At 30.9% G+C, this 25549-nt stretch overlaps 2 protein-coding genes across 3 annotated transcripts; one reads left to right on the top strand and one right to left on the bottom strand.

Annotated features, from left to right (window-relative positions):
• Nucleotides 1-878: 878 nt before the first annotated feature.
• LOC137812001 (serine carboxypeptidase-like 31) lies at nt 879-4917 on the bottom strand. Of its 2 annotated transcripts, XM_068613874.1 has the most exons (11): nt 4757-4917; nt 4266-4477; nt 3767-3874; nt 3366-3461; nt 3119-3211; nt 2957-3039; nt 2325-2612; nt 1881-2011; nt 1633-1728; nt 1420-1525; nt 879-1190 (listed from the first exon to the last, which is right to left on the bottom strand). In XM_068613874.1, exons 2-11 carry the CDS (start codon nt 4309-4311, stop codon nt 1044-1046), a joined length of 1194 nt encoding a protein of 397 aa, XP_068469975.1. In that variant the 5' UTR covers nt 4312-4477; nt 4757-4917; the 3' UTR covers nt 879-1043. The 2 variants fall into 2 exon arrangements, with proteins under 2 accessions (XP_068469975.1, XP_068469974.1); XM_068613873.2 differs by lacking the exon at nt 4757-4917 and having other exon boundaries at nt 4266-4644.
• Nucleotides 4918-22835: 17918 nt separating this feature from the next.
• LOC137812000 (alpha/beta-Hydrolases superfamily protein) lies at nt 22836-24176 on the top strand. The gene has a single exon (XM_068613872.1). It carries the CDS (start codon nt 22908-22910, stop codon nt 23886-23888), a length of 981 nt encoding a protein of 326 aa, XP_068469973.1. The 5' UTR covers nt 22836-22907; the 3' UTR covers nt 23889-24176.
• The last annotated feature ends 1373 nt before the right edge of the window (nt 24177-25549 follow it).

Genomic DNA, 25549 nt, shown 5'->3' with positions numbered 1-25549 from the left:
ATTATTTTTAACCTAGTGTGTTTAACATGAGAGTGTTACTTTTGTTAAGTGGTGTGAAACTTTCCTTTGGTGGCTGACAAAGTGGAACAAAAAGGAACAGCCACCAGCAATTGATGGCATGGTGTCTATTTTCATACACACCATGATGATTCCTCCAGCTTCATATTTTCTGAATACACCAGAATCTCAGGCCAGCACCATCACTAAACTACTTATGCTTATAACCTAGTGATGTTATATGTCTTATATATTGAATACATCAGTTACAACTAAAGATATAGATATTTCATATAAATGAAAATAGGGTAGAATTCCTTAAACATGTTTTAATGTTTTATAATGTTTTAGTTGACAGTGAGAGTAATTTGCCGAAGCCTTTGACATGCTTGAAACTTTTTCAGATGTTCTACAACTCTAGAAAATCATTTGAATCTAATACACAATTGCTTGAGGATATTAGCAAAGCTTTCTATCTTCCTTACGGAGAAACACAAAGCCCTCCAAGATTGATCTCTCTCTGCGTTATTCAGTGCCAAAAATGAAAGTTATAACTATGCAGAAGCTGAAGTTCAGTCGGTCCTTTAAACACATTAATTGTTGTACAAAGCTTTGGCCTGCATCAAGTAATTTCCCTACCTGCTTTAAGAAATGGTTTCGGATATAATATATAATATCTGTCAATCCAAAAGCCTTAAAACCAGGCCAATTTATCTAAAGTTGAAGTCAAGATAATAAGAAATAATCATTGTATTTTTTTTAGAAAAGGGTTTATTGTGTCGTATTCATATTCCTCTCTTCGTACCTTTCACTGGAACTTTTGAATTTCGGCGTAAGGATTTTATTTGTTTAATGCAATGGATTGTGGCTACAGCTTCGCATTTTGTATAGGGTGAATAGGGAGCAAACTCTTTTATTCATTACATTTGCATAGGGTTGCTTCGCATTTTAACAATATGATAGGTATTAGCTATTGCTAATGTAAGAGCAAAATCTTCATATGGGGTCACACAAAGAGCACCCAATATGATTATTATACAGATTTCTTATTTTGTAGAAGGTGGTGATTCTCCATTGAGAAAGGAAGTGAAGAACGCAAGTGAATTGCTTGGTTTAAAACAGGGAACTGCATGCCCAGCTCCTCGAAACGTTGCAAATGTTAGCCCCTCGTATTCTTCAAACCATCCACTAACCTGTTCCAATCAGATTACAACATTAACATACCAAAAAAAGAAAGTTAATTCAACCAAAACTATCTTCGTCTCAGTATAATAATAACTTACTAAAAATGAGTGATTATAAAAAAAGTATTGGACGAATTGCTTTGCATATAAACTATATATCATGAACTATATTCAGACAAGAATTGGATTTTTCTGTAAGAAAATTAAGCGAATTTGTTTTTCATGATTTAACAATTACCTCGTTTTCATGGTACCAAGGCCTCCATGATTTAGTGACAGGCAAGGCAAGAGAGCTTAAGCTATATCTTGTGGACAACACTGGTACTCTACCATCTGTGTCTCCACTGAAACATCCAACAACACAACATGATGAAAAGAAGCTTCTGGAAAATTCAGTAGCAAGCACAATTCCGTGAATATATTGAGATTCATAATATATTCAATGGTTTACCTGTAAACCCAAATCCTAAGTCCTGCTGAAATAAGTTTCTTGTAAATTGGGATGACAGATGGCTTTGAATCGGCCCAGTCATTGAATATCTTGTTGCTACATTTCATAATTAAAAATCATTCAGCAAAAGATAATCACATAATTAATAATATAATATGTATGCGCTATCTAAGATTTTATGTATATTGTTGGATTAGTGCATTTCTAATGTTGTCATGACAGGAAAGCTAAAAGGGTTAAAAAATTACTTGCAAATGCTCCAATTCTTTAGATTGTGACCATCACTGGCATGAAGAGCCTTCTGAACATCTGGTTTATTATAAAAAGCTTTAGCATAGTCATCAAGGCATGGATCATAGCCACCCAACATCCTAGGCATCTAGTCAACCAAATTAAATAGGTTAGTGTCTCAGAACACTTATATACTCAATAAATCAATCAAGTTTTGTTTAAATTAATCATTTCAAATTACTCACAATAATAAATTCATAAAAGTACAGTGTTTATAGTTGTTATAAAAATGACTGATTATCTTTTTAGTTAATGAGTTTTCCAATTCTACAGTATAATGCTCATTCAAATTATTCGTTCACCAACAGATCTATATTCCATGGACAACAACTTTTGTTTAAAGCGGTTTTCTTTTTTCCCTGGAAAAAGTATGGTATGAGTAAGATATTTTCTTCACGCACCATTTTAGATGTAAGCTTCATGGAAGTTTGCATGGATTGATCGTCTGAACGTGCTGTACTGGCAAAGCAGACAGAGGTGTAGAGACTGTAGATATCAATTTCGTTGTATTGTTTGAGTACTTCATCCACAGCTTGACTACAATCTTGGTTACGCCATGGATCACTGCTGTTAAAGTCACAACTTGTCTTGATTATTTTATGAGTTTCATCAGATATCACTGCATGGCTCCAAGCATAATCAACCAGGCCCATCCAATCCTCAGCATCAGATGTTTCAGGGTTACCCAACTGCAAAAGAATTTCAAAAAAATAAATATTAATACTTTCTCCTTCATATTAGTTATTTGCACAACTTTATACATGCCCAATGAGAGAGGGTTCAATCCATACACTAGCACACTGAAATTTTTAAATTATAGTGATAAGAAGTAAAGATTTTTCTTTACAAATTTCTCAGCTATTGAAAGTGGAACATGATGTGGATAAGAGGTCTATTTTCAATTCCTACGGTTTGAACTAAAATATAGAAATGCTAGACTAGATGGAAAACAAATTTTAGTAAAGGAAGATTCGTTGTGCCATGATTTTTATCAAGCAAATTGTTTTGACTTTTAATTTATGTAGGACCATACCAGAATACCCTTGAGATCAATATAGAGAGAGGGGTCCTTGTTCCTATCATGGATGAGTTCAGCCAGCTCTGGTACATACTTTCCTGAAAATAAATGATCAATTTCATTAGAATAATTGACCAGAAATGAGTTGTGCAGAAAAAGGTATTTCAATTTCAATACCTGCATAGCTCTCCCCTGCTATGTAAAATGGCCTCGTTCTGTATGATGGAAACTTTTGGAACCAATTGCGAAGAAAGGAGTAAGCATCGTTAGCTGTCACAAATAATAGAAAGAGTATAGTGGAATTTGTCAGAGATCTGCTTTCCATAATTAAGCTTCGAACAATAGAAAATGTGACCCACATTCAAGAAAATGGCGGAGTGGTTGCTGCATAATATGCAGCAGCAGCATTAAGATAAGTATTGACCTGTTAAATCATCTCCCAATTGGTCATAGTCACTGCTTGTATTTGAGTATGAAAAGCCAACTCCAACAGGAGATTCCAGGAATAACATGCTGGCTTCTGCAACATCACATATACAATCATTTCTTAGCACCAAATAAAAAGAAAAAACATATTTGTTATATCAAAAAAATAGTACGAGATCTAATAAATAATGTGATAAAAAACAGAAATAAAAAAGTTCTTGTATAAATTATTATTGGAGTTGTTTAATAAATAGTACATCGGAATAAATAATAATTTTGAGGGGACCAATAATGGAGCTCTAGCTGTGGTTCACCATCAAAATTTGATAGAATATGGCATGAAAAGAAAGTGATATTGTGGCAGAAAGTATGTATATTTAGTAGTGGTCATCACGATACCTCTGTTCCATGAGAAGTTATTAAATTTGAGGCCCTGGCCATCAGTGTCCACTAAAAATGGACCAATCTCCTGTGTTGCTCCGTATCCCACAGAAGAGCACCCAGGACCTGTAGCATAAAATCATGTTGTCACCTAAGCAGAGAACATCAGCAACAACAAACACAAAATGAAACCACAAGTGTTGCAAACGCTCTCTCATTAGCTGCCACCTAATACTATCCCACTCCACCTAAACAAAATAAAAACCTAGAGCTCATAACTTATTTTCATTGTTGATAAGGACACGGCTTTCTCCTTAAACATACATACGAATGACACAAGTGATGGAAATGTAACACCACCCCAACGAAAGATGTGACATATGTAGTTTTATAGTATTATGAGCTTGACATGTTTGATCATAGATCTGTAACCACACACACTATTCACTCAGATTTTGCTTCCGAATGTTCCACACAGCAAATTAAAACAAAGACATTAACTATTATCTGCTTTTACCTCCATTAAGCCAAAGCACCAATGGTTTCTCTTCTGGCTTGTTCATAGCCTCATAGAACCAGTAAAAGAGTGCTCTTCCATTGGTTTCATTGACTGTGACATATCCAGCATAGTGCTGGAAATTTACCTTAGGCTGGCCAGGCAAGTTAGTGACAAGATCACCATTATAACCAGAGCTCAATGTCCTGCCACCACCCCAATATTGGCTATGCCTAGTAGCAAATGAAAGAGCAGGCTTATAAGATAGAAAAAGTAAAAGCACCAACAGGGTGTATAAACTAGTCAGCTTTAATACAATGTTATCCATATTATGGAAGCTCATGACTAGTACAAGAGACTCAGAGATCCTCTTTTGAATGAAATTTGTTGCAGGAGAAAGAGAGTTGCATGTGTATTTATAATGAGTGATGATGAAGGAGGAATACTTGGTTCCACTATGCCTCATCATGGGTAGAAATTTTGGAAAAGTAGATAGGATGAGAGCGCCCTACCTGGCAACATCTTTATCTCTCTCACTCTCCTTTTTGCCTCTTGTTGGTTGAAGATGCTATATGACGTTTTTCATGGATTTTAGGTAGTTTCTAGATCATATTCATGCATGGAACAAGAGTGAGTGGAACAACCAATTGTGATAATATGGGTGGTTCAACATGAATCTCATGTATTCACATGGATAAATTTATAAGCCGAAATTCATCAATTTAACAACCATTATACACTTCTTTCAGTTTCATAGATATTCTAGTTTACATTTTAGATTGAGTTCTTGTTAAAATAAAAATCATAGAAAAGTCAAGTGTGTTATTGTATATATCAGAATATATTGTTATTCTATTTCCCTCTAGCTTTCCATTGGTTGTTAATAAAAACTGTCACTTCTGTCTTAAAACAAAGCTTAGAAGGAAAAAAATAAATAAATAATGATATGATTGTTTGTTCTTATCCATCCAAATATATTCGATACGTATGTCATGTATTGGAATTAATAGGTCTCACTTTTCTGTAAGGTACAAATATAGTAGAAGTAACAACAGTCCCACCAGTAGTTTTTGACCAAAAGAAAACTTAATAACCAATGGATAAATAATTTCTTTTATAACATAATAATATTAAGAAAATAATGTTGTTGAAAACATATAAAAACATTTAAACAAAAGAAATTTCCACAAGACCTGCAAGAGAAAAAAAGGAGTTGTATTTAGGAGAAAATTTCAAAATTTGCATCTGATAGCACAAGTCATGTTTCCTTCTTAGTTTTATTCTTATTATTATTCTTTAATCAATCTATGAAATGGTTTCCAAAAATCTATATACTTTTATTTGCTTGCCAAAATGATTCCGTGATGTAAGAATAGCAAATAAGAATGGACAAGCATGATCGATATTAGCGAATGAGAATCTATTTTTAATTGGTTAGCCTTAATTAGTGCTACTATTTCCTTGTATAAAGAAATGGCACGAAAATAAAAAAAGATCATTTGTGAAAACTAGTGGTATTTAAATTCACATTAGGTACAAGTTATTTTAATTAAGTTTATTTACCTAAAAATCATTCAAGTCCAAAAATTGTAAAACTTTATTCAACTAATTAAATAAATATGAAAAATAAAATAGCATAATAATATTATTTTAAAATAATATTCTATAAAAAAATTACCCAAAAAAATTGTATATTTAACTATTTGTTTTTAAAGGTTTAATTAATTAACGTACACACAGAGCTTATAGAATAAATTTTATTGGATATATATGGAACAAATTCTTAAAAAGAGGGGGAAAGGACAAAGAAGTAATATCCACACCTGATATTATTTAAAATATTGTTAACCTATTTAAACAATCTTAAATACAGTTTTGATGACAAAGAATTCGTCCATATATGCTAATTAAAAATATGTGTACTATTCAATATTAATATACTAGTGACATTTTTAAATACATCAAATATATCACGATTAAAATTAAAAAAAAAAATTTAAAACTATTGGTAAAAAAAGAGACTTCGCTTATAACGTGAAAATAATAAAAAATATTGGTACATAAAATTATATGAAAAAATTATTTAAATTTTACTAATATTTAAAAAAGGTATATCTTTAAATAGGTAAGGTACCTAATACAAGCTTATTTTTTATAAAAAAAAAATGTTATTTTATTGATGTTAATTTTTTTATAGTAGAAGAACTCAAGGCCATAACATAAAAATAAATTATTTTTGATAATTTATTGAGTCTATACAGAAATAAAATATGGATAATAAATAGGAGTATAGGTATAAGGTAGTTGGACTAATGGTAGTGGGAAAATAGTTTTTTTTAATTTGTGGTATTGGGGGAAAATCCATTTACAGAATTGAAGTCAATGAACGATAACACTCGCAATATTTTATATGAAGGAATAGGTAATGTTGCAGATATGGGTTCTTAGAAGTGACCTTTTATCGTTTCCACCTCTACCTCTAAAACATAGATAATATCAATCTTATGTGATATTTAGAAAATAAATTATTAGCTTTCAAAACACCCTTCTAGATCTTAAAACTAATTTTATTATAAAAACATAAAACTAAATAAATTTAAAATCACTATGTTGTCCCTGGTATTATTTGTGTTAATTTGTAATTAGTCCTCATATAGAGGTATAATTAGGCAGGAATTGGTTTCCAGCTTCAAAATATATTTTTCCTAAATTGGTTTTATGATACTCTCTATCCTAGGAAAGTGAATAACATGAACTCTATCCATTAGAGCCAAAAAGAGAAGTGTGTAATTTGAATGAAAAAGTAATGGTTTTTATTCTGTGATTCTGTAAATTCTGATGAGTGTTATTGAAAAGACTACACAAGATCACAGTACATGCAATATACATCCTTGACCAATGAACATATTCTTGCTGGTTTGTGACGAGGGAAAATGTTATTGTTTTTGCAAATAAAGGTGTATTAAAATGAATATGATAGTGTGATATATGAGTAGGGGAAAATGTATTACGGTATATATTCCAAAATGGTGGTTTCCCTCTAAAAATATATAGGAAAAAAGGTAGCTGCGCGCTTTCGAGAATCTCATGATGAGAAAGTAGAAAGGTGTTGGGTTTTTGTGGCGAACCTTGTGCGTTATGACTCTTGAACTTGGGGAAAACCTAAGTGCTCTCAGGAATGGGGGAAATAATATCAACTTGGTTGAACAATGACTTGGATTCCAACTTTATTAAGTTCAATAATATGGGATGCATATCATCTTTAATTAATTCATTTACTTCTTTCTTTTTCTTCTTCTATTTGCCCTTTTGAGTTTAAATTACTCAACTTCAATTTGATTATGTTCAAATAACGAGGAAAAAAATGTGATAGTTGTAATAAAATTTGATTGAGAACTCGAATATATTAGTTTTTTTCGTAAATCCAATATTTGTTACATTCTTTTTTGGAGTTAAATGTCACTTTAATCTAGATCTTTCACCATGGTGTTTTAAAGATTAAATTGATTCTAATAGATAATATGGTCACGCATTTAAAGAAAATTAAACGTGATATTTTGTCTAATTAATTTGGATGAGAGTTATTTTTATTTTGGGTTTCGGATATTATTATAAAGGATATTTTTTTTATCATGTATTTGTTTTCGTTTGCAGCTCGAAGGTTGTTAAGACCCTTTTGAGGGAAGATGTATTTTTGTTTTGACAAGTTCTTTTCTATTTCTTTTATGTCAGTTTCTATGAGGTTCGGTTTGTTGAAACATCTGTTGATTAGTTGCCAGTAGTTTGGTTTTGACAATTTTTTGTATATTGGGACACCTCTAAATATGTCATTCTATTTTATTTATTATTTGCTAATAAAAAATAACACGTTACGCTTTGAGAGTTTGCATTACAGTAATATTGTTTGACTTCTCCGGTATAAGTATAATAAACATTTATTGATTGATGTGTTGATGATCACATAATTAACAAGCATAAGAACATAGAATCTATGATAGATAGGAGAAAAGAAGAAAATGAGTGAAAGAGTCATCGAGAATAAGACAAAGTATTTCGAAAAAGGAGAAGCTAATGCTCATATAAAACATAGAACATTCAAAAGTAAAAAATGAAGAACATTTTTTCATCATAAGTGTAAGAAAAAAATTAATAGAAATTTGAATTAAAACGTGTAAAAAATTTAAATGAAACTCAACTTCATAAAAGTTCCATACTATCCGCTTTAAGATATATGAAGAATTTAATTTTTAAAAAAAAACTAAGCTTATTGCTAAAAATGGAAGAAAAGAAAAACTAGTTTGTTAGGTTTATCTAATGTGAGACATTAAGAACAATCTTAGGTAATGGTATTGATTCTTACCTCGATGGTGAGCTAAGTGTGGAAGTTATGTGTACTAATGAAATGAGTTATATCAACATTAGCCAAAGCTACCATAAAAGGGCAACAAAGAATTTGCCACACATAACTTCAACTTACGCATTTATGAATTGGCCAATAGATATCCACCTATGCCAGTAGTAAATCCAATTTTTAGTATTATTTTATACCTTGATCGATTCAGCACCATTCAGAGACTATGATTATTGCATATAAATGCAATTGGTCATAAGCTAAAAGGAATTTTTAAATATTTCTAGAAAAATGCCACAACCCAAACTTCTTTCTGCCCATTTAACTTTACTCAAAACTTGACACGTATTCGTATTCCAACTTGTGATATATACTTTGTCAAGAGTCAGAGTATACTTCAATGGTATTCCATTTTCATAATTTTTCAATTTTTTCTCTATTTTATTTAACAACTCTATTCATTGATCAAGTAAGGTGCACTTTCTAACGAGAGATAGGGTTGGGATCAAATTCACAAAAGTGGAGTCAAATCAATTCAAAATTCTAATTAATTATCAGGTAATTAATGGTCAAGCAGAAGAGGGCATATGCGAAGGAACATGGCCAAAAAATTTCAAATTGGATATTCCACTTCAATTTTCAATTAAAAATAAAAATATTTTACAATATATAACTGGTTTAAACTCGTCTTATAGATTAATTCTCTATAAGTCAGATTAATTTTTTTTTTAAATAATTATAAAAAAACGAATACATCAAAAGAGAAGAAAGATTGTATTTAATGATAGAAAACAAAGTTTTTTATTCTCTTGTAGTATTTTGTCTTTATTTTGTGCACTAAAATGAGTATTTATATAGTCCTTTTAATTTTGTTGTATTACACTTACTTATTTTGAAGTATTTTGTTAGCGCTTTAATTTTCTTTTGACTACATATATGTTTTTGCCTCATAATTTCTCTTTAAATGTAATTATGTTAATAGAAAGTACCGTGACTATTTATTTAGCTTTCGAAAAGTGTATTGTGTTTTGTAAGATGAAAATAAATTAAAAAATATATTATTTTTTAATTAAAATTATCTATAGAAATCATATATTTTCTGGACTTTTCTAATTTTGTTCTAAGATAATAAAAAAAAAATTATCGTACACACTTATTTTCTTTCTATTTTTTTTTCTATCTAAAGCTTCATCTTGTAAAAAGGAAAAAGGTAAAAAGAAGAAGAAAGGAGAGAAATGTGTGAAAAATAAAATGAAATAAAAATTGTTTGGGTGTAAAGAAATAGAGATGAATTTATTATTATTTTATTTATTTATTATGAAAAAAACAGAATGTACAAAAATTACAGGTAGAATCTAATCAATTATGTAGGGTGTATAATTCATTGTGGTGCGCTTTCAGCACCCTTCCATGCTTTTCTTTTTCTTTTTACATGAAAAACTTTAGTGTGGGTCAAGAGCTTCTTTCCTCTTCTTTCTTCACTCTTTTATCCAACAAAATCACTCATTTTCTTACAATTTTTTCCTCTTAAAAAAAACTAGGTGAATGCATGGTGGATAAAACATAAGTAAAAAATGATATAGGTAGGTAGAGGTGGTGAAGTAGGGTTTGTGGATTTAGCACAAAGCTGAAGTATTTAATTTGAGGGTTATTTAGAAATTGTATAGAGGAGTAGACAATTTTGGTAGCTGAAACTATTCTTGACTACTCTTGTATTCTACCATGGCAACACTTTTTAGTACCATTGCTGAGTGTGATGTTGGACTTTACACACAACCCAAACGTGTTTTAGCAGTGTCAGATCACCTATCATTTCTATCCCTATCACAACTTTGTGTTTTAGACCCATGTCACGACAACCACCCTAAACACACAAGAATAACTTTCTTACCAAAACCTAATCCCCAATTTCATTTCTTTTACAAATTTGGATTTTAACATACGATTATTCTCGTTTAAATATTATAAATTATTTTTATCTTTAATTGATATATAAACTTTATCACACTTTTTTATATTGAGATATGTATATGGATCACGAGTTTAAATATTTATGGATGATAATAACAAACCGATAATAGATAACATGATAAACCATCAAATTTTCATTTGGATAAATAGATATAATATATTAAGAAGTTAGTTTAACTCTAATTCATTATCATAAAATCGGTTTGTAAGATAAAGATTTTTCACACTTATATCGTGTAAATTATCTTTATCTCTGATTAATATGACTTCTAATATTTGTTTTTTTATTTTTTTATAAAAAAAAGTATGTTTTTCTTATGAGTTAAATATGTTTTTTCGTTGTTGTATTATAACACTAAATTGGTTTTCATTAAAAGAACCAATTACAATCATTTCCATATTATAAGTACCTGAATAATCTATAATTTAAACCAAAGATGAAAAATAATTTTGTGTTGTAATAAAGGGACAAAAAACATATTTAACCATGTTGTTGTTATGTATTCAAAAATACATGGTATGTGTTTTAAGTATGAGAAAATAAATAATAAAAATGGAAAAAATATCATGTTTGGAATATATATCAACAGAATAAATAATAATAATAATAATAATAATAATAATAATAATAATAATAATAATAATAATAATAATAATAATAATAATAATAATAATAATAATAATACCATATTAGTAGTATCATTATAAATATTTGCTGAATTTCTCGATATGTTAGAACTTTAGTTAGTTGCTTGGATGATGGAGGGTTTAGAGGTTCTTGTGCCTAATTTTGAATTGGAGTGATTTGAGGATACGATTCCACTTTCATCCTTGCTCCTAATAGTTTAGTAGTATAGTTTCAATGCTTTTTTTCTTATAACTTCAATGATATCATCATGTTGGAAAGATGAAGTTGGGAGTAGACAAAGGAAAATATAAATCTATAAACCAAACAAAATTAAAAACATAAAATTCAAGTTTGAATCTATTTCATGGGACAAAAATTGATTTAAAAAATTAAAATATTTTTAAGATAACATATATAATACTTTATCATTTAACAACAGGAATACAGAGAAAGAAAACAGAAACCAAACTATGAGAATCAACAAATTCGTAAGAGACTACACGTATATAATAAGCAAAAAACACAATAATTTAAAAGACTAAAACGTAAAAATCAGCATAAAGATACAAGGATTAACAAAATACTTAACCTTTAATTTTTTTTTTGTCCAAACGTGTCGTCATGAATGAAAGGAATTAATTTCAAAACCTGATCTCAACCACCAATTTTTATATCACTAAATAAATGGTTCCAAAAGCTTGGAGTACGTCCTCTCAATGAGTTGGAGAACCTCAGAATCGTTCTTAGATAAAAAAGAAAAAAAAAAGCAACAGCATATAACAAATATATATATATATATATATATTCATAATTTTAAGATGAGAATATTTGAAAGAGTAATACACAAATATACTCACTTTTATCAAACTTCTCTCTCAGGACATACGTTATGTGATTTTTTCATTACTTAAAATAAAGGTGTTAAAACTACGCTAGGTATCCATTTATAGAAAACATGACAGGGTCCTTAGTTCTACTACTGGAGAATTTATGTTGTGTTGGTAGTTATTGCAAGTTAGTGCATGATTCTTTTAAAATTGGTAAAGTTAAGTTTGAGAATTTAATTTTATTCAAAAATGAGTTTTATGTTATGTTTGAATATATATATTTTTGTCTGAAGTGGGTAAAAGACTAGTAAATTGTTAATTGTTATTCATTAAAAAACTCTTTCAGAATAAAATGAAAAAGGGACACGACCCTTGTTTCCAAAACAAACTGAGTTAAAAACATACTCTGTTTAGGGAAACGTTAATAATAAAATTGCTCCCAAAGACAATAATAAGTTTGATGTTAAATTATATTTAAAGTTACTAAACTGAAAACCAAACATTGAGTTACTGGTATACGTGTATGAATGTGTTACTCTGCAATATCAAAGTTTTTATTCAGATTTATTCATAAACTTTTCAAAGTGTAACCTATGAATGTATGGTGGACTGCCCAAACAAGACGGCTTATATAATACTTTTGTTGTTTTACTTTCGTCTAGGATTAACTATATATTATTTTATGTTTTTACTTTAAAATTTTAATATTATTAAAAAATTTATACCGATTAAAAATAAAAATAGTTTATAATATATAAATGAGTAAAATTTTTATTATAAACTGATTTATATTGAATTAAATTTAAATCTTATTTTCTTTATAAACATTTGTTTAGAAAAATGAAAATGATTTTTTTACAAACTAATCTTTTAATATATACGAACTAATCTGTATAAATCTTTCATATATGTTATTTTTTTTTAGTTTATGTATAAGTTAATTTTAATTTAATAAGAAGTTAAATTTATTTCCTTTTTTTTAAAGGGCTTGGATAATGATAAAAGTGTTAAAGCAAGTTTGAAATGTTATATTCATATATATATACACATTCACTTTTCTCTTTCATCTACTTTTTCTGTCTATTTTTCATCGCTTCATTTTTATTCATTTTGATGAATGCAAACAGATTGCCGCGAACTAAGTTTGATGTTCTTTTTAGAATCTAAATTTGGAAAAAGTGTTCAGCTAATACGTTACAGCTGCAGTGGTTCCTGCAAATTATGCAGCTAAATAAAGTGCTTTTATTTTTTTTAATGCCTAAGTGTTCGTTTTCGATGAGAAGGAACACAGTGTGGTTTGGAAGCACAGAGAGTGAGAGAAAATTTGAAAACACACACGTGTAGTAGGTAATTAATTAGAAATTATATTTGGAAAAGATGGTATATGAGTGAGCCTAAGGAAAAAAAGTATGTAGTGTGGTGCATAGACATATATAAAATGAAGAAAGTTTAGTAGTAGTTCTTAAGCACTATTATGATCCTGTTTGAAAAGTAATATGAAAACGTTTGTGAGTGGTGTGAGACCAATCTGACACAGAAAAGGACAGAGTTTGCACATGAGGATCAAAAACTGTGCGTGAGGATCTGCGTTGACCACATAATGGAAACTAGATAACATCTCTATCACACTATCACCTCTCATCCCTGCACTAATTCATTACAAACCAGAATAAAACTCATAACACTTCTTTTCATCAACTCAAAAGTCAAAAACAATAGTAATATTGTGTTGCAGCTATATTAAAAGTTTTAAATTTATATTTTCTTAAAATATATGTAAATAGGCTGTTGCTAGTATACTTCTTTTATAAAATAAAAATTATTTGTTAGTGGTTGTTAAGATATACACCTTAGTTATTTTTTTAAAAATAGGTTAAGATATTATCTAAATTTTTTTTATTGGTAATAAAAAATAAATAAATGGGAACCACTTCAGGGTTTTCAACCCTTATACATAAATAACAAAACACTTTACTATATTCCTACCACTAAAAACCTACCTGATTATCTAAAGAACAACCAAATTAACCACAAGAAAATATTAAACAACCATCCTCGTATAATCTACTGAATTCAAAACCCAATTAAAATATCAGGAGGAAGAACAACGGAACTTTACATAAATTCACGACCAAACTATATATATATGAGCTATACTCAAAGGTATAGTTTGCTAAGAATGGTCAGAGTCATTAACCATAAACAATCACAAACTCGCCAATTTAGTTGGTCGGAAACCATAAAAAAAAAAAAATAGTTAAAACATCTTACTTTTCATTGACGAGTATGGCGTGTAATGGAACTGAGAGGAGTTTTATGTAAACCCAAGAACTAAGAGAGGAAAATGAAGAAAAAAACATTAAAATATAATGGATTTATTGGAAATGTGGAAGTTAGCTGCGGATAAGATAAGGTTTATCATGAAATGTCGTGTCAAAAATAAAACATTAAAATATACTATTTTTAGATGAACATGAGTTTAAAAATAATTAATAAAATTAGTTAAATTGATAATTCAACCTTTTGGAATAATGATTAAAAAAATTCATATATTTTAAAGAAGGACTTTTTAGTAATAAAGATAGGTGTATTGTGGAATTACTAAATAATAACCACTCTTTTAATACCAAAAGATATTTGTTTACTATTCATTTTATCATTTTAGTATATATCATTGGTCTTAATTTAATTTTCATCAATATTTAAAGTTTAACATAAAGTAATTATCAGAAATATATAGTAGAGTTTTTTTAAAGAATGAATTGTAAGACTAATTCAATTATATAAAACTGACTAGTAACATGAAGTTTGCATTTACTAATATATTATAAATTGATCTTATCTCTAATCAATGTGAGATTTTCAACCGTTACGCATCCCATTATATGAAGTTATTTCACTAAAGACATACAAAGATTTGTACATTATTGTATGAAGAAATATCCAAAATAGTGAATCAAAATTCTCCAATCATGTTTACACAATCATTGTATGAAATATTTTGGATGTCATTTCTTTGCACCGAACAATTTTACTCTAAACACATTACTATTTATGATTTTTCCTAACATCTAATTAATCTCCATCAAATAAATATCTATTTAACCTACAAGTGAATTTCCATCCAACTTGTGATGATGCTTCTAAAAAGCTATATTCGTTACATCTAAAATGAGGATAAACATGTTGAAGATATAAAAAAAAAATTGTTAACTTGTCATCTTGGATATAATATGATGGCAGAACCCTCAGTTTAGGACCAACCACTACAACCATAGATAGAAGAATCTGAGAGAAGTAAAACTCTAATATTGATGGCATAAACATTATTTTATACATGTTTGAAGGAGTTATAACCTAGTGGTACAACCTAAAGTAGGATTTAAATTTATTGCTTAAAATTAGAATAAAATTTTGGCTTGTATTTTGACCTTGAGTATATTAGGGGTTATATTTAGGTTTCTAAAACCTAGTCAGGGTATAATTGGGTTTAATTACAGCTCATGTTAACCTAATTAGGTCACAAGATGCACACATCACTCATGCTTGCGATGTTACTCAAGAAAGGCGCCAAGTTTGAATTCTTTTTATTTGAAATTTCACACCCTTTTCTTGTAATCTTTGGTCGACCTCTTTACCTTTGGAAGAAGGTGTCTGGCTAATGAAAATTTAGATCAACTACATAAGAGTTATGTTGTTGAAATTGCAAGTCTTAGCTCTATTCTAAAAGTATATGTGACAATAAGAACATCTTTAATGTCTTTTTCTACAAAAAGTTGTTTAAAGTTGAACAAATTTGCATGACAATTTACTATTAGAGTAATAAGGATACGTTTAATATGTTTGGAGTTTTTTTTACAAGCACTCCATATAAGAAAAATAAGTTAATTTTATTATAAATTAAGTTGATATTAACTTACATGTGAATTACAAATTAAATTTTAAATAAAACAATATAAAATAACTTTTATAATTTAACTTGTATAAACTAATTTTAATTTATAAAGAAGAATTTGATTTCATATTTTTATTGTTATTGTTAACTTTTTTAAAAAGGTTTTAAACAAACATAAATAAAGTAAACAATGCTAATGCAAGTAGGATGTTTTATATAAATAAAGTTGCTTTTCAAAAATGATTTGAAAAAGAGAAATTAATAGAAACTAAAAAAAAAATAAAAATGAACTTATTTTATCAGCTATTAATTATGTAACTAAAAGAGTCACATGTAAAGCCTAAACTTTGACAAACCTAACAATTGACAAATCTCGGACAGTCTTATAGTCTTTGTTGCTAGAAGTCTAATGACGAACTCTGATCATCATACCGATAAGCAATAAGGTCAGAACCTCAGAAAAAAGAAGAGAAAAGAAAAAATGAAGTTTTAGAGAAATGGTGATTATTTTTAAATAAAATCTGAATAATTGAATTTTATATTTATAAACTCTTTTTATTTTAATAATAAAAATTTCAGATGTGATTTAAAATTATTTTTTAAATCCTTATATTATATATAGGTTATTTGTATTTTTTTATTTTAGTAATAAAATATTAAAATATCATTTAAAATATATTACTTTTTAATGTTATATTTTAATACTTACTGTATATATATGTATATATATGCGTTAAGGTAGAGTGTATATATGGGTTATATACGGATTAAGGTGGAATGTATATATGGGGGATTAAAGTGCAGTGTATATATGGGTTAAGGTCCACTGCGATACTCTTAAGGGTTAGAATTAGATCTCATGAGAATTGAATTCCCATCTCTTATTGTAATTTCTTCGGAATTCGTTTATCATAGAATTTCGAAGGTTTTAAGTTTTTTTTACAGGATTTAGGGAAGAGAAAAATAAAAGAAATTAAAAAAAATAAAATAAAATTAATTTAACGTAAATTCTTTATTAAAATAATTAATTAAAACGGAAGAATAATTTGGTTTAAGAGAGAAGAAAATAAATAAAAAATATGTAGAGGGATATAATTTACTTTTGTAATATTGTTTTGGAATTAACTTTTTATTATTAATTGATTGAAAATAAAAAATAATAAAAATAATAATTATAATTTTGAATGTTATATTAAAAATTAATATATTTTTAAAATAAAATAAAATAATTATTTGTGGAAAAATTAGAAATAAAAAAAATAATTAATTAAATATTTTTTGTAATAATATAATTGTATAATAATCTAATAATTTGGAGTGCTGCATTCAAAAAACGAATACAGTGATTTAATTTATTAATAAAATTCGTAATTGAAATGGAATTTTTTAATATAAACAGTTTTATATATAAACTAAACTGTAATAAATTTAGTTAATATATAAAGTTATGTTTATATTAAAAAAATGCCATTCCAAATTTTTTAAACTGCAAAAGTTATAGTTTTAACCCTGCAACTATTATTAATTATTTTAAATTTTTATCACTAAATTTATAGCATTAATTATATTTTTTAATAATTATTACAATAATTCTTACCTTAAGGTTATTATTTAGTAAAATTTCAAACAAAAATTTAGATATTTATTGATTTTAGTTATTGATTAAGCTATGACTCAACCCTAATTTAAAAAATTAAAATTTAATAATATATTTTGGAGTTATGAAATTAATTAAATTATTTATTATCAATTTTGTGTTATTTTTCAAGAATTTAAGGAGGGAGGAAACAAAAATGATATATTATGAATAAAGATGTCACTTAGCTCAAGCCCAATTAGATTAAATAAAGGTATAAGGCAGAGAGGAAGGGAGAGAAAGGAAACCCTAGGAAGCAACCATGTTAAGGAGAAAGGTTTTCGATTTTTTCAATTGCTTTGGTGCATGTAATAACCATCATGAGTGACAAATTCCTTTCTCTCGGGATTGGATGTAGTCTTTTCAAACTCAGATGAAATCCTGATAATATTGATATATGATATTTTATTATTCTTTGATATTGGTATTGTCATTTTATGCTTAAAGCTTGAATTGTTATTCTTGATTATTGTGTTTTGTGCTTAAACCTTGAAATATTATTCATGAATTTTGATTATTAAATCTTGTGCTTAAAGCTTGAATTTTTATTCATAAACTTGATTTTGATTATTAATTATTGTATTTAGTATCTTGATTATTGTATATAACTTCGTTATTGTATGTGGTACTTAAAGCTTGAATTTTTATTTTAAAGTTTAACTCACAAGTATTGTGAATTTTTATTTTTTCTTTATTTTAAATATTTTTTGTTTCTTTTTTATTTAAAAAATATTTTTTTAAAATATAATTTGACATTAAAATTACACAATATTGAGATAATTAAAATAAGAGAGTAATCATCCATCAAACCAACAACATTGATAATTACTCATATTAAAACAAGATCAAAACTAAAGTTCAAGTGATAAATCAATCTAGATTTCTTCTTTCTTGGAGTGATCATCATTATCTTCTATAACACTTCTACCAATTCTTCGGTCCACCTTCCTTTTGTCGTGCCGAGTCGCTTCTTTAACTCGTTAAGGATAACCTTGTTCGCCGCCTCAGTTTGTCCGTTGGTTTGGGGGGTGCTCAACCGAGCTTGTTATTGATTTTATGTCGAGGTCTTGATAAAAGGATTGGAGGTCTCGGTCAATGAATTGTCGACCATTGACGGTGATGATAGTGTGAGGGACTCTAAATCGACACACAATGCTTCTCCATACGAAGTTTTGAACATTCTTGGTTGACATGGAGGCGAGGGGCTCAGCTTCGATCCACTTGGTGAAGTAGTCGACCCCGACCAAGAGAAACTTTGTCCGCCCTTTTCCCGGGTTGAAGGGGCCGATAATGTCCATTCCCAAATGGCGAAAGACCATGGCGATACCGTGTTATGGAGTGTTTCGTGCTTAAGATGGGATAGGGGACCGAATTCCTAACACTTGGTGCATTTCTTCATATACTCTGCACAGTCGCTTTGAATGGTCGGTCAATAGTACCCGACTCTAAGCACATTGGCGGACATCGTTCTTCCTCCTGAGTGGCTTCCACACACTCCCTCATGGATTTCTCGGATGACATACTCTTCCTGCTCCTTGGTGATGCATTTTAATAACGGCCTGGAGTATCCTCTTCGGTAGAGGTCCTGGCCAATCATGGTGTACCTTGCACACTGTTGGCTCATCATCTTTTCCTCTCCCGGTTTGTAGTTGTCAAGCTCCAGGTACTAAATAATTGGAGTCATCCAGGTCTCGGTCTCAGTCACTGCGAGGCACTTGGCTTCTCCCACACTGGGTCGTTTTAAGCAGATTTGTACTACATATCTGTGGTGACTCTTTTTCTTTGTTGTGGCAAGCCGGGACAATGCGTCACCTCCCGTATTGTCCTCCCGACGAATATGTTCCATTGTTACCTTCTTGAACGGGGCGATGGGGTTGTAGACCGTGTGGTAATACTTCTGCAATAAGGGTTCCTTCACCTCAAACTCTTCCTTGATCTGATCGACCACCAATTGGGAGTCTCTTTAGCAAGTTGTCTCGCAAGCTCCCATGTCGTATGCTAGGTTAAGCCCGACTAGGATAGCCTCGTATTCGGCTTGATTGTTGGGGGGTCTTGAATTCGAACTGGAGTGCTTGCTCCAAAAGGAGGTCGCCCGGGCCTTCGAGGACAACTCCTACCCCACACGTAGCTTTGTTGGATGAACCATCCACGTATAAAGTCTACCCAGCCAAAAGGTTATGCTGGGGAGTTAGCTCGGTGGAGAAATCAGTTAAGCATTAGGATTTGATTGGATAGTTGGTTTTTACCGTTATGATGTGGTTCTGAAACTACGGTCTCATTCGTTTGGCCGTTAGAACGAGGGCGAGTGCGACCTTCTCAATCATTTGGTATCTTGTCTCGGTCACATGGAGCGTTAGGCTGACAAAGTACACATGACGTTCTTCCTTCTCCACCTCTTGTATGAGCACTGCGTTGATTGCCTCTTTCGAGACCGATAAGTAAACAATTATTGGTTGGTCGGGTCTTGGCTTCTGAACCACTGTCAGCAAGGACAGGAACTCCTTCAGCTGCTAGAAGATTTCTTCACACTTATCATCCCAGTTGAATTTGGCTGTTTTACGAAGTAGTTGTACCATCAATTGTGTCCGCTCGGCCAATCTAGGGACAAATATGGAGAGGACTGTGAGACGCCCTATGAGTTGTTTCACCGAAATCATGTTCTGAGGGCTTCACATCTTGGTTATCGCTTGACATTTATCTAGGTTGGCTTCAATTCCTTGGTGGGTTAGCATGAAACCCAAAAACTTTTCGCCTTTCACGCCGAATGCGCATTTCTCTAGATTGAGCTTCATATTCCTCTGCCTTAACGCCTGGAAGACTTCCTCCAGATCTTGTTGGTCGCATGAGTCTGACTTCACCACTATGTCGTCCACATATACCTCTACATTCCGACCGATGAGTCCTTTAAAGACTGTCCATGAACCGTTGGTAGGTTTCTTCAGCGTTCTTCAGGCCAAACGACATTACCTCATAGTAGTAATTTGCATTGTCCGTCATGAAGACGGTCTTCTCCTTGTCCCTAGGATGCATGCTTATTTGGTTGTAACTAGAATAAGCGTCTAGGAAACTAAGAATTTTATGGTCGGCTGCGCCATCCACCAGTCGGTTGATGTTAGGAAGCGGGTACGAGTACTTCGGGTACGCCTTGTTGAGGTTCATGTACCATTTACCACTGGCCTTGGTGACCACGACTACATTGGCCAATCAAGTGGTATACCGGTCCTCTCGTATAAACTCGGCCGATAGAAGCTTTTCAACCTCCTCTTTCGCTGTCAACCTCTTCTCCTCGTCGACCTGGATGTAGCTCACTTTGAGTGAACCAGTATAAATTTGTGTGTGCCTTTCTTCTCTCTCAATCACTGCATTTAAAACTGGTATCTGAATATCTGTGATAAAATGAATCTGTTGTTCTAAAATTGAATATGTTGTTTTTAACTGGTATATTAACAAAAATCATATTCTATTTTCCTGTTTCTTAATAAGTCTTTTAAATTCTATTTTCCAGTTTCTTAATAAGTCTTTTAATCAATCTTTGAATCTGATTGAACCTTAATCTTTGACATACTTTCTCTTAAAGATAAGAAACTCTTAAAAGAAATCTTGGTTTTTGAATTAAATTGAACCTTTGATATCCCATTGTGATCAAAGCATTTAGTTTCTGATTATGTTCATAACACAGTGTACTATATAAAGATCAGAATTGATAAGCCATAAATAAAATTTGTTGATTCTAAAATTAATCTATTGATATTTTAACAAACAAGGAAAACATAAAGACAAAAAATTAACTAAAAAAAATTACAAACCTTTAAGTTCAACCATATGAGCTTATGAGACCTTGCACTTGGTTGATCTCTCGGTTTGCTATATCCTGCGTATGTTCTTGGAGCTTTAGAATAACCTTTCATTTTTCTAAGACAAGAATTGTCCTAGAATCACCGAAATAAACTTGTTCTTCTCCACCCCTACACTTGTGTATTAGAAAAACACATTTTTGTTTGCACGTGTGTTTGGTAGCCTCAGAGTCTACCACTCATTTACTCACATTGCTCACAAGGTTCACTTGTGAAACGACCGCAACAATGGTATTTTCCCCCTTTGACTATATTTGTCTTAGGAGGATTGTTGATTTAGACCTCATGTTTGCACTGAGGTGCATGATGATATGGTCTTCCGTAGACAAAACAATTTCCCTTCTTCTTGAAGGTAGGGTTAGTTCCATTGAGATGAGAAAATTTATTATTATTTTTCTTTTTATGGTTAGGTTTTTCTCGTACCTTTTTGGAGTTGGTTTGTCTTCTATCATATTTGTCTTGACAAACAACATTTTAGCCCTTGCAACAACACATTCTTTTCTATTGGTATCTTCAATGATGATATGCGTGATTAGATCTAGTAATAACATTTGTTTGTGCATATACTTCAATTGTTATTTGTAATCTGTTCAAGATTGTGGAAGATTTTCAATCAATAATTCAAAAATAAATTCATTAAAAAAGATTATATTTTCTATTTTGATATCTTCAAATAACTTGTGATATTCGTTGATCTAACTATTGATGTCTTTATCTTCCATCATCTCATTATCTCGAAGCAATAGTAGTTAAGGAAGAGTGATATTGTTGTGATGTAGGAAATCGGGGAAAACAAACGAAATTACGATGATAGTGATGATGATTGGAGCTCTATTAAGGACAACGTTAAAGATATTTAGGTGCAAGGAGAATTGGAGTTAGCCTTCGTCATGGATCGTAGATTGATCGTTGTTGGGCCTCTACACCAGAGCATTCAGAATCACTTATATGTATCATAATAATTTATAAAAAAATATTATAATCTGGTAATTCAACTATTAGAATATGTTACCCCGTATTATGTAGGTTTCGATGATTAAATTTAAACACTAAAAAATAAATTCAAGTTATATATTTCTCGTGCCCATATTTCCGATCATCATAATCTTAACTTATTAGAAGTTTGTTTCAATATAACATATATTCATATCTTCTACAAATTTGATTGTTTTATGAAATATATGAGAATTGGATACCTTATCATTCCTCGTCTCAGTCAAATTCCCATGTAGATTATGAGCAATAGATATAAAAAAGATATATATATATATATATATATATATATATATATAACCTGAATTGATTTTATAATGTTCAAAATTAATAATAGAAATATACACGAGAGTTTGTAATATTTATTTATAGCAAAAAATTTGAAATTATGATGATAAGGATAAGTGATTAAGAAGATTGGATTGATTATTGGTGAGCCCAATTAGTGAAGTAAAAAGATAGTTTTTAGGGTGAGTCCAATAAAACCAGAAGTGTTTGACATAATTGTATGAGAAGAATGGAAGAAGAAGAGGAAAAACCTGTGCACTCTTACCCACACTATTGGGGCTTCACCCCAGAAGAAGACTACTACAAGCAGCAAGGAATTACAGCCACAAAATCGGAGTTTACGACGGCGCGTGGCCTCAAGCTCTTCACAAGGTCATGGCTCCCAAACCCCAGCACCACCCCACGCGCCGTCGTATTCATGGTCCACGGCTACGGGAACGACATCTCCTGGACCTTCCAAGCGACCCCCATCTTCCTGGCCCAATCGGGGTTCGCCTGCTTCGCCGTGGACCTCCAAGGCCACGGCCACTCCGAAGGCCTGAAAGCCTTCGTTCCCTCCGTAAACCTGGTCGCACACGATTGCCTCTGCTTCTTCAACTCCATCAAACAACAAAACCCCCAATTTCAACACCTCCCCTCTTTCCTCTTCGGCGAGTCCATGGGCGCCGCCATCTGCCTCCTCATCCACTTCCTCTCCCCTGAACCCTTCCACGGCGCAGTTTTAGTCGCCCCCATGTGCAAAATCTCCGACAGCGTCAGACCCAGATGGCCCATTCCCCAGATCCTCACTTTCCTCGCCAAATTCTTCCCCACTCTCCCCATTGTCCCCACCCCTGATCTGCTCTTCAAGTCCGTCAAGGTTCACCGCAAGAAGCTCATCGCCAACATGAACCCTTTGAGGTATCGCGGCAAGCCCAGGTTGGGCACCGTCGTCGAGCTTTTAAGGGTCACCGACTTCCTGAATCAGAGGCTCTCTGATGTCAATCTTCCTTTCATTGTCTTGCATGGCAGCGCCGATGCTGTCACCGACCCTGATGTGAGTAGGGAGTTGTACCGCGAAGCCAGGACCCTGGATAAGACCATTAGGGTCTACGACGGGATGATGCATTCCTTGCTGTTCGGAGAGACCGATGACAATGTTGAGATTGTCAGGAAAGATGTTCTGTCGTGGCTACTCGCTAGGGCTGGTGGGGAAACATGACTTCAACGATGGAGGTTTCAAGGTTCCGTTTTGTTAATTGTGATGATGCATTTGGTGAATTCGATGATACAATTTGTTAATTGTGATGATGCATTTGGTGAATTCGATTATACAATGACTGCTCTGTACACGGTTTATTAATTCCATACAAAACCAAATTATGTCTTTTTTGTACAGAATTCATTGCAGAACAATGTCCAAGGTTTGGGACAGGAGCCACTTGTTGTTGTTCTGTGTTGTTGTGTTGTGGTGTGGTTATGGATAAATGAATGGTTATTGTTTTGGCCACACGAGCTTCACTGGGAATGTTTTCTAAATTTGTGCATATATGAATGCATGAAATTTATTCCCTTCACCACAACAGCTGAGGTGTTCACTTCATCTTTTTGTATGGGCAAATCATAAAAATAAGAGTCTGTAGTTTTGGCTATTAGAGTCTCTCATACATAGTTTACCTTACCAGTAGTTTTCTCGAAAAATGACTATTTAAAGGTTAATGCCGTGCCCACATATGAAGCAAACTTTAAGGTTCGATATTTTGTAAAGATTTTTTTTATTTAAATGATAATAATGTTACTTAAAATTTATTTGAGATTTTTAGGATATAAAACTATTTATTAAATAAGTAATCAATTTAGTTTAATATTTTTAATAGATAATTAAATTGAGCCTTTTTATTTGTATCGTATAATCTATAATTATAAGTTATTATGTATGTTCATTTAATTGTAATTTAATTAATGACTTTCCAATTATTAATATAACTTTTCACGAAGAATCAAATTACAAAATCTGAGGCTTAGTTGTAGTAAAATAATGTATTTAACTATTAATAGATTAATGCTGCTTACGAAATATATATTATATTATTTATCTAAAATATTATTAATAATGTAATTACTTTTAGATTATTAATGCAGGTACTCTATTTAATCCTTGAGTCGACCTCTTGATTGCCACGTGTTTCAGCTTTGCAAGAAGGCTGCCAAAAAAATTCAGATTTTTAGGTACTGTTAGGTTAATGTGGTGTGTTTAGGACTACTCTATATTCTAAACTACAAATTCACCAAAACGGAAGGATACTAGTTTTCTATTAGAGGGAAACCGAAAATTGGAACTAATTTTGTTTTTGTTTTTCGTTATTTGTTTGTATCATCACATTTTCAAATCTGCACTAGTTTTGTTTTATTCCTTGACATTATGATGTCGAATTAATTATACTTTTCTTAATTCATGTATTTAATTATCCGAAAATTCACTAACCAGCAAAATAAGATCAACGTGATTATTTGATAAAAACGTAGCTTTACAAAACCACTCAGATTATTCATGAAATTTCCAGTTCGAGGTAATCTTAATGTGTACATGGAGCAAGAGATGTATAATGGATTAAATTTAAATTCACATGCCAATCTTTTTTTCTTCTGTTGCTATAAATACATTTTCCAACACAATTTTGAACACATGCTCTGTTATTGATTGAAAATTATTAAAAATCACAAAACTTGATAAATACCACAACTTATTTTAATAATTTATAATCACTAAAGAGATTGTCTTAATACTGCTCTTAAAATTAACATACCAAACCTCGGATTGGAAGTACCCTTAAACACGCACAACGATAACAGTGGTATCGAGTATAACCTTAGACATTGGAC

The sequence above is a fragment of the Phaseolus vulgaris genome, chromosome 2 (assembly GCF_051622355.1).
Source record: "Phaseolus vulgaris cultivar YP4 chromosome 2, ASM5162235v1, whole genome shotgun sequence".
NCBI lineage: Eukaryota > Viridiplantae > Streptophyta > Magnoliopsida > Fabales > Fabaceae > Phaseolus > Phaseolus vulgaris.
This window is presented reverse-complemented; position numbering and strand designations above follow the sequence as displayed.